Genomic DNA, 12,151 nt, shown 5'->3' with positions numbered 1-12,151 from the left:
GCGTACCAGATGCTGTCTTTATCAGCCACGGCCACACATGGTGTAAAGGGGTGGAACTTGACCACGGAGGGGACGCCGGGATTCCTGTTCAGAAATATCTGGTCATCCAGTTTTGCGATACCTGCCCAAAGAGACACACAGTGGGCCTCAACGTATGGCACCCGGGACGATGTCGCACTACCAGGACCGAAGCTGCACCTCCTGTCTGGGGACCTGGGAGGGCACCAGGGACACAGGCCAAGCAGGGGTGGGACGAGGGCCTGGTTCCCCAACCACAGGGTCCCCCCCACAGCTCCCAGCACGAGGCGGACACGCGGCAGGTTTTCAGTCAGTGCTTATCAACTCCTACGCGCAACGATGCATGAGCGGGCTCAGAGAAGCGCAATGGGGTGGGAGCTTATGAAGAAAGCGGAAGGGCCGCCATTTCTAACTGAGCTCCAGGTGGCAGCATCGGGCACGCACGCAGCCAAACTCCTGGTGGGCCCCTCAGGAGGGCGGTCCCTAATCGCCACAGATCACAGGGCAGCTGAATGGGGATTTACACACTGGGCCCCAAATGCCAGCAGCAGGAAAGAAGCCCCTCGGGGCTCTGAAGGAGGTTGTTTTAGAAAAACAATTAAAAGAGGCTAAAAAGGCCAAGAGGCCAAGATAGCGTTAGATGTGTTTTTGGTGACTAATACGTGGCTGATCCAGAGCAGCAGGGGTGCGGGGCCCCTGCAGCATCTTGGCCTCGGGCACAGGCCTGGCCCTTGGGCCTCCTGGGGGGTGCTGGCGCTGGCCTCATGATGATTTCAGTCCTTCACGCCTGCCCCATCCCCGTTAAAACAGTGAACACTGAAAACCACCTGGTAACAAGGTCGAGGGCAGTGTAACAGCGGCAAAAAGGCCCCAGACGCTGTGTCCGCGGTGGCGGCACGCTCTTACCGGAGAGCCCCTCACCCTTGGCCGCGGGTTTCTGGGGAGGAGCCCAGACCGCGGGCCGCTGGGAGACACTGGGGACACCTGGCTCCCAAGTCAGGGTGCACCGTGCGTATGTCACAACACGGTTCTGCTGGCCGAGGTGGCGGGGGCGAGGCTGGGCGCAGGTCGCCTGGCTAATCTACGGCACCGCTCCCCTTCCTCATCGGTGCACAGTGGCTCTCAGAAAGAACAGTGCACACCGACAGGGTGCAGGTGACTGAGCGGGACAGTGGTGTCGCCAGGGTCCCCTTCTCTGGGGGCCGCGTCCACCACACGGACCTCTCCATCTCCCAGTCCCACTGGCTGACGTCTCCAGCGGCTGCGTCCAGGAGTTCCCCTGTGTTCTAATGAGGAGGCGTCTTTTTCCCACAAAGACTGGAAAAGAGAACCTCTGATCCTGGTTCACAAAGATAGTTATTTGTTTTTGTCCAGAGAACCCAGCTGTTTCTCGAGAACCCCCAGCTCCGGTCAGGCCCCCAGCTCTGAGTGTGGCTTCCCCATCGGGGCCAGTCGGTCTCCAGAGGCCTAACCGTGGGCGGCAGATTCGGCTCCCCTGGGGCGCAGAGAACCAGGGTCCTGAGGAACAGCAGACCCTGGAGAAGACAGCCTCCCGATGCCCCAATTCCCAGAGCACCAGGCAGGCTCTGGCGGCTCTGTTCTCTCCTGGAGAGAAGAACGTCATGGGGCGCGGCAGGCCCTGGCTGTGCATATGCGCGTGGTGACTGCCGGGTCGGCAGGTGCCGAGTTCCGAACACTAGAGTGCTTCAAATCTAGCTGCCGACAGCCCCTTCACGGAGGCCCGGAGTTATGAATGGCCAAGATTAGTTTCCAGAAGAAGTGACTGTCCATGCTAAGGACACACGGCCCCAAGGCAATTCACAGGAGAGCGTGGGACACGGGCGGCGGAAGCGGCCCCTAGCGCAGCCCCCTGTGTGCGGAGGGCCACGGGGTGTGGCTGTGCAGCGAAGCGTGTCTGAGGGACAGCCTGTCTCATGGGCCCGCACCCCCGAGTTGAAAAAGGAGCCCGTCACAATCACCACAATGTTAGAGGACAGAAAGGCAAGGTCAAAACAGTCAATCAATAGAATGGCCGAGAGCCCGTGACTTCCCGCTCTGTGTGGGGCCCGGGCAGCTTCGTCCACTCTCTGGTCGGCCCAGTGACCAGGGCCACGCTGGCTCCCCAGAAGATGTAAGCGCACCCCACGTCTCTGTGCATCCAGAACCGCAGGACCGGGTCAGCCACAGGGGCGGGAGCCGGGCCTTTATGGCTGCCCATCCCCCAGAGAGGGAGAGGCTGCCTGGCGTGCCGTCGCTGTCCCCGTCCCTGTCCCAATCACACGATGGAGGCCTGAGACCACTCCGCGCCCCCCCCCCCCCACCGCCGCCTCATGCCCAGCGGGGCAGCCCAGCCCTGCTGGCAGCCCCTCCGTGGCCGCTTCAGTGCAGGTGAGGCTGGGGGCATGCAGCAGGGGCCGTTTAGCATCCTTGGCAAATCTGGTAAAAGGTTTCGTAAAATGTGACTCAAATACAGCTTTGGTTGACAGAGAGTGTTTATCCTGGGGACAGGTGGGGGCCAGCTGGACACAGCAGGGTGTCTTTGTCCCCAGAGAGAGCGCAGGCCCAGAGAGGAGGGGGGTTTGCTCCTTCCGCTCTGAAAATGGCAAAATGCACAACCCATGGGCCTGTGGGAGGCTGCCAGCCAGCCGGGGCTTCCCTTGGGAGGGAATAGCAGAGGGCTTTGGGGGGCTCCTGCAGCCCAGGGCGGGCCCCCAGCCTCAGGACTCCTGCCCCCCTGCCACTCCTCGACGCACCCCGCACCATGGTTGGCGGGCGCCTGCCCCACCGAGGGCCCTCGGAGGCTCTCTCCCTCGCGAATCGGGGCGGCTTACCCTTCTGGATGAGCTGTCGCGCCTGCTGTCTGACCCGCGTGTTGCGAAGAAATCGCCACTCCCGTTCCTTGCGGATCTGACTCTCCAGGTCGTGTTCTTCCGGGATCTTCAACAATAAAAACACTGCATGAGCTTCGGCGGGGACCAGGGACAGCCACCATGTTTCACCGCGCCTCACAAACGCGGCGTTTCTCCCCAATGGGAGGTCTGCGGCCGCCCTGCACCTGGTGTGCCCGTGGGCACATCTTCCCAGCAGCGCCTGCTCACTTCGGGTCTCTGGTCACGTTTCAGTAACTCTCCCAGCATCTCACACTGTTCGTTATCAGTACATTTGTTACGGTGACCTGGGGTCAGCGAATACGACTCTGAAAGCCCACATGAGGACTAGCATTTTTTAGCCACGAAGCGTCTGTTAATTACGGTCTACACGTCGTTTTCTCAACCACGGGGCTATTGCATGCTCGGCGGACTACAGTGAAGGGTGAACGTGACCTTCACGTGCACCCGGAAACCAAAGCACGTGCCGACTCATTTACTGTGGTTCTCTGGACCCAAACCTGCAGCGTCTCCAAGTACTGACCCTGTTCCCGAAAGACAAGTCTGGGTTCCCGGGTCTGGCCGGAGCGCCTGCTGCCCTCCGGCAGGTACGACCGGCAGGGGCCTCCACGCTGTCAGAGAGGAGCGCCGGGCCTCCCTCCCGTGGTGGGGGCCGCTGGGTCTGGAGGCTGAGAGCGCCACCAGGGAGGGCGGGCTGCACGACGGCACGATGGCAGCAGAGACTCAGGGACACCCCAACCCTGGAGGCCCGTGCGCCGTCCTGCTCCTAGGAGCCCAGTGCCCTGACAGGGGCAGCAGGGCGGCCACTTCCAAAGCAGACAAGGAGCTTTAGGAAGGCAGGCTTCAGGGAGAAGGAGCCGGTGGGATGCTGCAGGAGGCCTGGAAAGCAGGTGGGCGTGCTCAGGGACTTCTGCCTTTATTCTTTCTCTGATGCCAGGAAGGAGCTGAACTGCTCAGCTTCGCACGAGCTCCTGAGAACCCAGCACTCTCTCCGCCGAGCGACAGCTTCAGAGACTGAGCTCATGTCCCCGGAAATAAGCAGACGCTACGCAAACCAGCCCGCTCTCTGTTCCTTGAGCAGAAAGGCCCATGTGCGTGCACGTGGTGTACGAGAGGCCTGCCCCTGGCCAAGAAGAAGCCAGGACTGAAGTCTCCTTGTGCAATAAAGGTGTATTTCCTTAATCCTCACACGTCATCAAGTTAACTTGATGGACTCAGACTCCCTGCTCGAAAACCCAGGGCTGTGAAGTCCCAAAAAATGAGAGAAATGAAACAAACAAGAAACAGCCCTACTTGCTCTTGGCTGAGCCGACCTTGACCAGCTTGACCCTCTCCTGGTGGTCGGCGAGAAAACAGTGCCCGGGCAGACAGCCCACACTCGGTATTTACACACAGTTTCCTCTGCTGGAGAAAGCACCGGATGGCGGACGGCGAGCGTGGCCACACGCAGATTCTCCTGCACAGGCATGGCCACGAACGGCAGGTCCGCACGCAGACAGGAGCTGGGGCCCGCTCCGGGCGGCTGAGGCATGAACACAGGTGCAGCACAGTTCTCAGTCTGAGCCCGGATGCTCTGCACCATCCAATTACAAAACAAACACAAACCGCCCGGCCTCACTTCTGCGGCCTGCGGGTCTCTCTTGTCAGCATTTCCTTGCTCTGCTCCTTCTTTTTTTCCTTAAAAACCAGAACCCCACACCTAACAAAATAGCAAGAGCTGTAACAAGGACATCCAAATGTGGAGATGACACGAAAAGATGGCGTCAGCCTCCACAGAATGTTTGGTGGTCTGGAAATAACCCCCCAGGGGCAGACAGGGTAGATCGCGGGTTTCTAACAGCTAGTTGGTTTTGTTTGTGACAACTTGGAGCTTTTATTAGAAAAGAAATGACAATAATGTCGAGTGATAAGAACAGCCCAGACAAACAGAAGACACCTGCAGCGCCGAGACATCGCCCTCTGATGGAGTCTGGTTTCCATGGGAACGTGCCAGAGGAAGCGTGGAAGGTGCTCTGAGCAGGAGGGGCAGGAGGGGCACGGAGTTCCTGGATGCACGTGCCCCAGGGCCCAGGCAAAGGACCCGGGGCCCAGGGACAGACCTGGGGCTGTAAGGACAAGTAAAGCATGGTGTTCCCAGGGCAGCGTCCACTGGCGTCCACTGTGTCTGCCCCCACGGGCATGCTGAGCTCATCCAAGGACGGTCACGGCTGACCTGCACACGGCTCTGCGGCCGTGGCGGGCACCTGTCTGGGGACAGTGCGCTAAGAACCCCCGGGATGAAGCAGCAGGGGGGGAGAGCGGCAGGTACAGCGTGGGCATGGAGCAGTGCTGCATGATGAGGGTTGTGACACCACGGTCCCAGCAGCTCCTGGCTTCTACATAGAAGCCAATTCCCACCCTGAAGCTTCCCGGGGATGTGGAGGCTGGGCCTCAGGCCTGGCTTGTCCCTGGAACAACTGGGGGCAAGGATCAGTGGGTCCCCCAAAGGCAAAAGGGGGACAGACCCTGGGAAAGGCTCTTTAACTTGATGCTAAATGCTCAGACCCCGAGCATCCTGTTTCTACCCACCAACAGGGCCTGTTCTGACGACACATCCCAGTGCCTCGGACCTGCTTTTCACCTCGACACTTTCTATGATTTTTCCGGTTGTGTGACAACAAGTCCCCCTCCCCGGCCACAAACAAGGAAGGGGGCTCTGGTGCACAGAGAGGTGGTGGGTGCTGGCGACATGGCGCTCCTTGGATTCGGCCAGGCCTGCTCTGGGCTGGCGCCCTGGGCCACTGGTGGGAGAAGCTCCGAGGTGAGGCTCGGGGTGCCCTGCGTGCAATGGGGCCCAGACGTGGGCACCTTCGCCATCTGACTACACTTCCTGTGGAGCATCAGGCCGATGGAGGTGGAGTCCACGTGCAGGATACCCACCCTCTCCTGGTGGAGAACAGAGCCCGGCCCTGCTCCGTGGCCCTCTATGGTTGGCCTCCCCCAGCCCCAGGCCTCGCACCTCCCTGCTGTTCTGGTTTGCCTTTTCTGGAATGTTAGGTAAATGGTGTGTGTGCAGTCTTTGTATCTGGTTTCTTTCTTTCTTTTTTTAAAGATTTCATTCATTTATGTGGCAGAGAGAGACACGGTGAGAGCAGGAACGCAAGCAGGGGGTAGTGGGAGAGGGAGAACCAGGCTTCCCGCCGAGCAGGGAGCCCGATGCGGGGCTCGATCCCAGGACCCTGGAACCATGACCTGAGCCGAAGGCAGACGCTCAACGACTGAGCCACCCAGGCGCCCCTGTATCTGGTTTCTTTCAATGATGCTTGAGGTTCACCTGTGTTGTGCGTGTATCCGTCTGGAGAACCTTCTCAGGTGACTGGTATTTCTATGATCGCATCACAGATCATGCACCAGGTGAAGGACATCCGGCTTCTGTCTAGTTTTTGGTGATTATGAATAAAACCACTATAAAGACACACACACAGGTTTTCCTTCCTCCCGGGGGAACGTCCATCCAGCAGGGTGCTGGGTTGTATGGTAAGTGTACGTTCAATTTTATAGGAAACGGCCACACGTCTCCAGAGCATCTGTGATACTCGTCCTCTGCACACGGATGACAGTCAGCTGCTCTGCGCCCTTTGTCCGCACTTGGGGTCGACGGATCTGAGATGTTGGCCATTGTATGGAGCGTGCTGGTGTCCCCTGCGGCAGCTCGCGCCCCCAGTGACCACCTGCCTTAACGTCACGCCTTCTCTGTGCTCCTTTGCTGTCCGCACACTTTCTGGTAAAGGGTCTCTGCCAACCTTTTGTCCGTTGTTTGTAATTGTGTTGTGTTCTTCTGTATGGAATTCTGGGAGTTCTTTCTGTATACCAGATGCAAGATTTTTATCAGATATGTGTTTTACAGTATTTTTTTCCAGGCTGTGGCTTATGTTTTCATGTTCTTAACAGAGACACTCACAAAGCAGTTAATATGACGAAACCCACTTACCATTTTTAACTTGTGTGGCTTGTGCTTTTTCTGCTTCCCAAAGATCCATTGCCTAATAGGCCAGAAGGGGCTTCTAGAAGTTTCCTGGCTGTAGGTTTCACAGCAGGACGAGATGCTCTTGGAGTTAGTTTCTGAATATGGTGTGGGAGATGGAGTGATGTTCTTTTTCTGGGCAAATGGATGTCCAGTCACTGCAACTCCACTTGCTGAAAGACGGTCCTCCGTCTGTAGCTCTGTGGAAGATTGGTGGGACGGGCCATGCTCCGTCTCGGGATCTGTTCTGCCCCCGCCTGGTCCCTGCATCTGCCCTCCCCATTCCACTCCTGACTGACGTCACGGTGACTCTTGAGATCACAGTGCGAGTCTTCTGATTGCGCTGTGACAAAACTTCTTTGGCTATTTTAGTTTCTTTGCTTTTTCCCATAAATTTTAGAAAAGGCTTGTCGATGGAAACAAAACCTGCTGGGGTGGCATCGATGTGTGCGCCACGTTAGGGAGACCTAATACCTTCACGTCACCAAGCGCTCCGGCCCACGAGCACATCTCCACTGGTCAGGTCTCTGCGAATTCTTTCATCGGTGTTTTGTATTTTTCAGCATTTGGGTCTCTCGTGTATTTTTTAAAAAAGATTTATAGTTAAGTATTTAATGTTTTGGGGGTGCTATTATAAGTGGTTTAATTTCAATTTCCAGTGGTTCACATAGAAATACAATCGCTTTTGATATAATGACTGTGTATCCTGCAATCTTACTGAACTCCTCTATTCTAGCAACATTATGCAGATTATTCAGGATTTCCTGCGTACACAATAGCGCTGTGTGAGCAGGGAGAGTTTTATTTCACCTTTCCACCTGCATGTCTCGGTCCTCCAGTAGGATGATGAATAGGAGCAGTGAGATCAGAGAGCCTCGCCTTAGTCCTGGTTTTAGAGACAGCACATCCCGTCTTTGGCCAGTGAGAACGGTAGCTGTGGGTTTTGTAGGTGTCCTGTACGAGGTAAGGAAGCTTACTTCTGGTCCTCGTTTATGGAGAGTTTTATTGTGAATAGTTGTTGAATTCTGTCAAACCCTTTTTCTGTAGCTACTGGGATGATGAGAGTGTTTCTTTAGTCTGCTGATACATTCAATTACATGAGTAATTTAACAGTGATTCAACTTTGCGTTCTTGAGCTATAATCCACCTGGTCAGCAGTGTCTTTTGTCCATTTTATATATTGCTGCATTTGGCCTGTTAACATTACGTTGGGGGTTTTGAGGTCACGTTCATGAAGGACATTGGTTTGTGTTTTTTTATTCTTGTAAAGTCTTTGACTGGTTTTGGTATCAGAGTAATGCTGCCCTCATACAATGAACTGGGAAGTATTCGCTCCTTTTATTTTCTGCAACAGACTGTGTAGAACTGGTATAATTTTTTCCTTAAATTTTGGTGGAATTTCCAGTGAAACTCTTCTGGGCCTGGAGCGGTCTTTTCTTTGTGGGATGACTTTACAAACTCATTTCCCTTCACGGATGTAGGATTATCTGGGTTCTCTACCTCGTGTGGAGTGAGTTCTGGTAGTTGGTGTCTGTCACGGAGTCTGTCTATTTCAGCTAAGCCATTGAGTCTGTGGCTATGACGTCTCGAGGCCACTCTGTCTGTCCTTAAGCCGGCACCACACTGTCCCCCCTTCCTGCAACTATGCAGCAGGATTTGAAATCAGGAAGCTTGGGTTTTTTGTTTTGTTTGTCCTTTACAACATTATTTTTCTTCAGCGCTATTCTGGGCCTCCTGCATTTCCATCTGAATTTTAGTCTTAGCTTGTCAGTTTCTGCACAAAAATGGCAGCTGGGTTCCTTCATGTCATGGGACAGCCTGCTCCAGAACACAGTTTTTTCTGGCCACGCAGACCATACAAAATCGGACGGTGAAGTGACAAGAAGCCAAAACTGTCCTGGCCGCCACGTGGTGGGGTACCTGGTCCCCCAAGCACAAGCTGCACTATGGTGTGCGCGGTCACGTTGGGGATAGTTCTGTTCTCTGGTGAGTATCTCAGTTTCTTACACTGACCTGTGACGCGGTTTAGGGCTCTCACTTCTGAGGTACAGTCCTAGCTTCGAGCTAGTCTTAGTTTACGTGTGAAACAGACTATTAAAAAAGCTCCTAACGCGTTTATTGCATGCGCGTCATTAGATGATGAATTAAATTAATAAAAGAACACCCTTGTGAATAGCACCTGGAGAAAGTAGAACAGTTTTTTAAAAATTACAATGAGATAAAAACGCATCCCCTTCTAACATTTAGAAAGGGTCTCTAATGAATGTAAGAGAAGGTGCTTACTTACTCGGTGACCTCCTGACTGCCTCCCGTGGGCTACGCGGGAAAAACCCGGAGTGACAGCTGCGAGGACCCTCCGTCCCCAGGACATGGCAGCGTCCACGCTCCGGGTGCTGCCACGATCCCTGCTGGTGATGTGTGGGACCCTCCCCAGCGGACACTCCCAGACACACTGCGGCCTCACAGAGAGGGCACGAAGGCCGCGGGTCTGCAGCTAACGGGAAGCGGGGGAAGCTGACTGCAGCCGTGCATGCGGGCGGCACGGGACCAAAGCCCCAGGCCTGCGCTCAGGAAGCGGCTCTGCGTGTGCCGACCGTGCTCCTGGGAGGCGCCCCGTTTTAGCACTGGCCGCAGTCCCCGCGCTGATGAGAGGAAACCAGACCCCGGGAGGACACACTCGTTTTCAGGCTTAGAGGAAGGAGCTTGGTGACCTGTGCCCCTTCTCCCTGCCGTCAATGCGGACGGCTGGAACGGCGTTTTTCAGATGTCAAGAAAAGCCACTTATCACCGCACCGAGAAAGCCCTGTAACTTACAGGCGCTGCCACTTCAGCGACAGGCGTAGCAGCCCCCCCAGGGCTCTCAGCTGCTTGGCCTCGCTCGCAGGAGACCGAGCTTCTGCAGAGCCCCTCAAAGCGGACTGTACCGAGTTCTAAGGGTTGGCTCGCTACCCACAGCAGCAGGGCCCCCGCGTCCTGGTGCAAATCCCAGCACTCGCTCACTCGTTCCTGTCTTAGCGAGGGCCCGGGTGGCGGCCCAGGTGCCCCCCTGGTGGCAGCGGCCAGCGTGACAAAAGCCCTGAAGGTAGCACCCGCCGCTGCCTCCTGCGTTTGCCTCTTTCGTACTTTTGTCCTGATTGTAAAGGTACCTGGTGCTTAGTGTGAGAAACACGGGAGGAGACAGAAAGGGATAAACACGCTCGGTGCCACGCTGATGCATCCCCCGAGACCCGCCATCAGCCTGTTGCTTCAGTGCGTGTTCTGTGTGCAGATGCGTGTGCACCGCGTTTCCAGTGAGGACCACTCTGTAGCCGACGTACGTCCTGCTTTTTTCCCTTTCTGAAAGCTTTAGCATGAGCATTTCCTTAAGAAACTAATTTTCAAGCTTAATTCTTTAATAACAATAAACATCATATCAAATATTCTGTCATTGCTAAGCCTTTCTCCCCACGTTGGGTGGATCCTAGTTTTCTCTACGGTAAGTAACACGCGGATCATCCGTGACTCTGATTCTCTCCTTGAGTCGATTATCTCAGCAAGTGAATTACCGTGTGGAAGGGAGCAGCTGCTCACGGCTTCTGATGCTTCCTGCCAAACCGCTTTCTGGGAGTCGGGTTCAGTTAAAAAATGGAAGGAGGATCTCCCCCCATCAGCAGTGGGGCTCAGTAAACTACAACTCTGTCGTCTGCCTCAGGTCCCGACAATGACCGTCTCGTGTTTCTACTGACAAAAATCAGGGTCATGGGGAACGAGGAAAGCAGGACAAAAGCTGTCAGAAAGGGTCCAAGCACTCCTCAAGTAACTTGCTCAGACGTGTAGCTTGCCACATGATTAAGAACAGACTGCAGTTTCCAATGCTCTTTACGAGGAAGAAGGCTTTCTAAGAAGGTGCTTCACGGGAAACTATGCACCGCCCCCCGGACGCGCGGCTCGAATCTGCGGCGACAGGACACGTCTCCTGCGGGGCCGCGGTGGAATGACGCACTAGAACCGGGCCCGGCGGACGGGTCTTCGAGACAAGCCTGCTCCTCAGCGCAGCAGCCCAGAGCCTGAGCCGCGGGCTGCCCTCCCCAGCAAGCGGCCTTGCCGAGCAGGACACCGTGACGCACCTGTCTGGGCGGCTCAGAGAGGCCGCGCTGGTGTGGCTTTTCTGACAAGACAGGAAGGTAAATGAAATCTGTTCCTTTTGCTGTTTTGACTGTTCACCATGACGGCCGTTGGGGGTCGCCCTTCAGCAGCTGTAAATGTGACGGGATGGGAGCCCCAGAGGGTCAGCGGCTGGGCCATCGGGTGGCCAGCTGGGGCAGTGAGCGGACCTGGCAGGGTCAGCCATCGGCTCGGAGCAGAGGGCTCAGACCGCTGAGGCCAGAGGCTGGGGCTCTTGGGGAAGGAAGGAGGGCAAGAAGGGAGCCGCGCAGCGCTCTGTGGACCCCGGCGTCTGCGTGAGGAAACAGACGGCAGGCCCACTTTGCACCCGGGGCGGATGTGCACGCTACCTTCATGACAGGCTGGGCGAAGTACCGGGCACTCCAGTCACAGAAGCCGGTCTGCGTCGTGGCCGAGACGAAACTTCTGTGTCCAGCAGCGTCATCTGCATCGTCGGTGGTCTTCAGGGGCGTTTTGGGAAAGGGGGAGAGAAAATAGAAAGAATAGTCTGATACTCCACACACCTCTTTGTGCGTTCGAGAGGATTGGAAAGGAGACAAAAATCAGTGGTCTGGCTGCTAAGAACGCTTCTCTGCTGGCCTCACATCTGCGTCCTGGTGGCAAGGGACCTTGACTGTGTGGTCGGGGCTCTGGGAACCCATGTTAGGGAGGGCCATGGAGTCTGCGCTCAGGGGACCGTGTCCCCCCAGGGCTGGCACGGTGGCCTGGGCTGCAGAGCCTGTCACTCTTGAATTGGATGCACAGGCCAGGCGCTGTGAGGTCAGCAGGCCCCCAAGGCCTCCGTGGTCTGGCAGGGCAGGGACTGCCGGCACTCTGGCACCCAGCTGTGTGAAGTGGCCCCCGGCCCGGGAAGGACACGCGACTATCAAGACTTAAAGTGCTCGGTGCTGCTTTACTGGACGACACGTGTGCTTCCCACGGCAGGGCCTACGGTGGCTGGGGTGGTGGGACCGAAGGTGCTCCTCAGAGAGGGGCCCCCATTACCCAGGGGAGCCTCACCTGGGGGAAAGTCCCACGCCTGGGACACGGTGATAGGGTCTCATCGCCTGCCTGCAGTGGGAGCCTGCACCGCTCGGCT

The 12,151-nt window shown here is 56.4% G+C and overlaps 1 protein-coding gene across 6 annotated transcripts in view; it reads right to left on the bottom strand.

Annotated features, from left to right (window-relative positions):
• RPTOR (regulatory associated protein of MTOR complex 1) overlaps positions 1-12,151 on the bottom strand; it is a 335,570-nt gene that overhangs the window by 26,536 nt on the left and 296,883 nt on the right. For all 6 annotated transcript variants that reach the window (XM_078066239.1, XM_078066240.1, XM_078066235.1 and 3 more), the window contains 3 exons: positions 11,403-11,513; positions 2,850-2,955; positions 7-121 (listed from right to left, as the gene is read on the bottom strand). In XM_078066239.1, the coding sequence (XP_077922365.1) occupies positions 7-121; positions 2,850-2,955; positions 11,403-11,513 (332 nt within the window). The remainder of the gene's footprint in view (positions 1-6; positions 122-2,849; positions 2,956-11,402; positions 11,514-12,151) is intronic.

The sequence above is a fragment of the Halichoerus grypus genome, chromosome 2, assembly GCF_964656455.1.
Source record: "Halichoerus grypus chromosome 2, mHalGry1.hap1.1, whole genome shotgun sequence".
In the NCBI taxonomy this organism is placed as follows: Eukaryota; Metazoa; Chordata; class Mammalia; order Carnivora; family Phocidae; genus Halichoerus; species Halichoerus grypus.
This window is presented reverse-complemented; position numbering and strand designations above follow the sequence as displayed.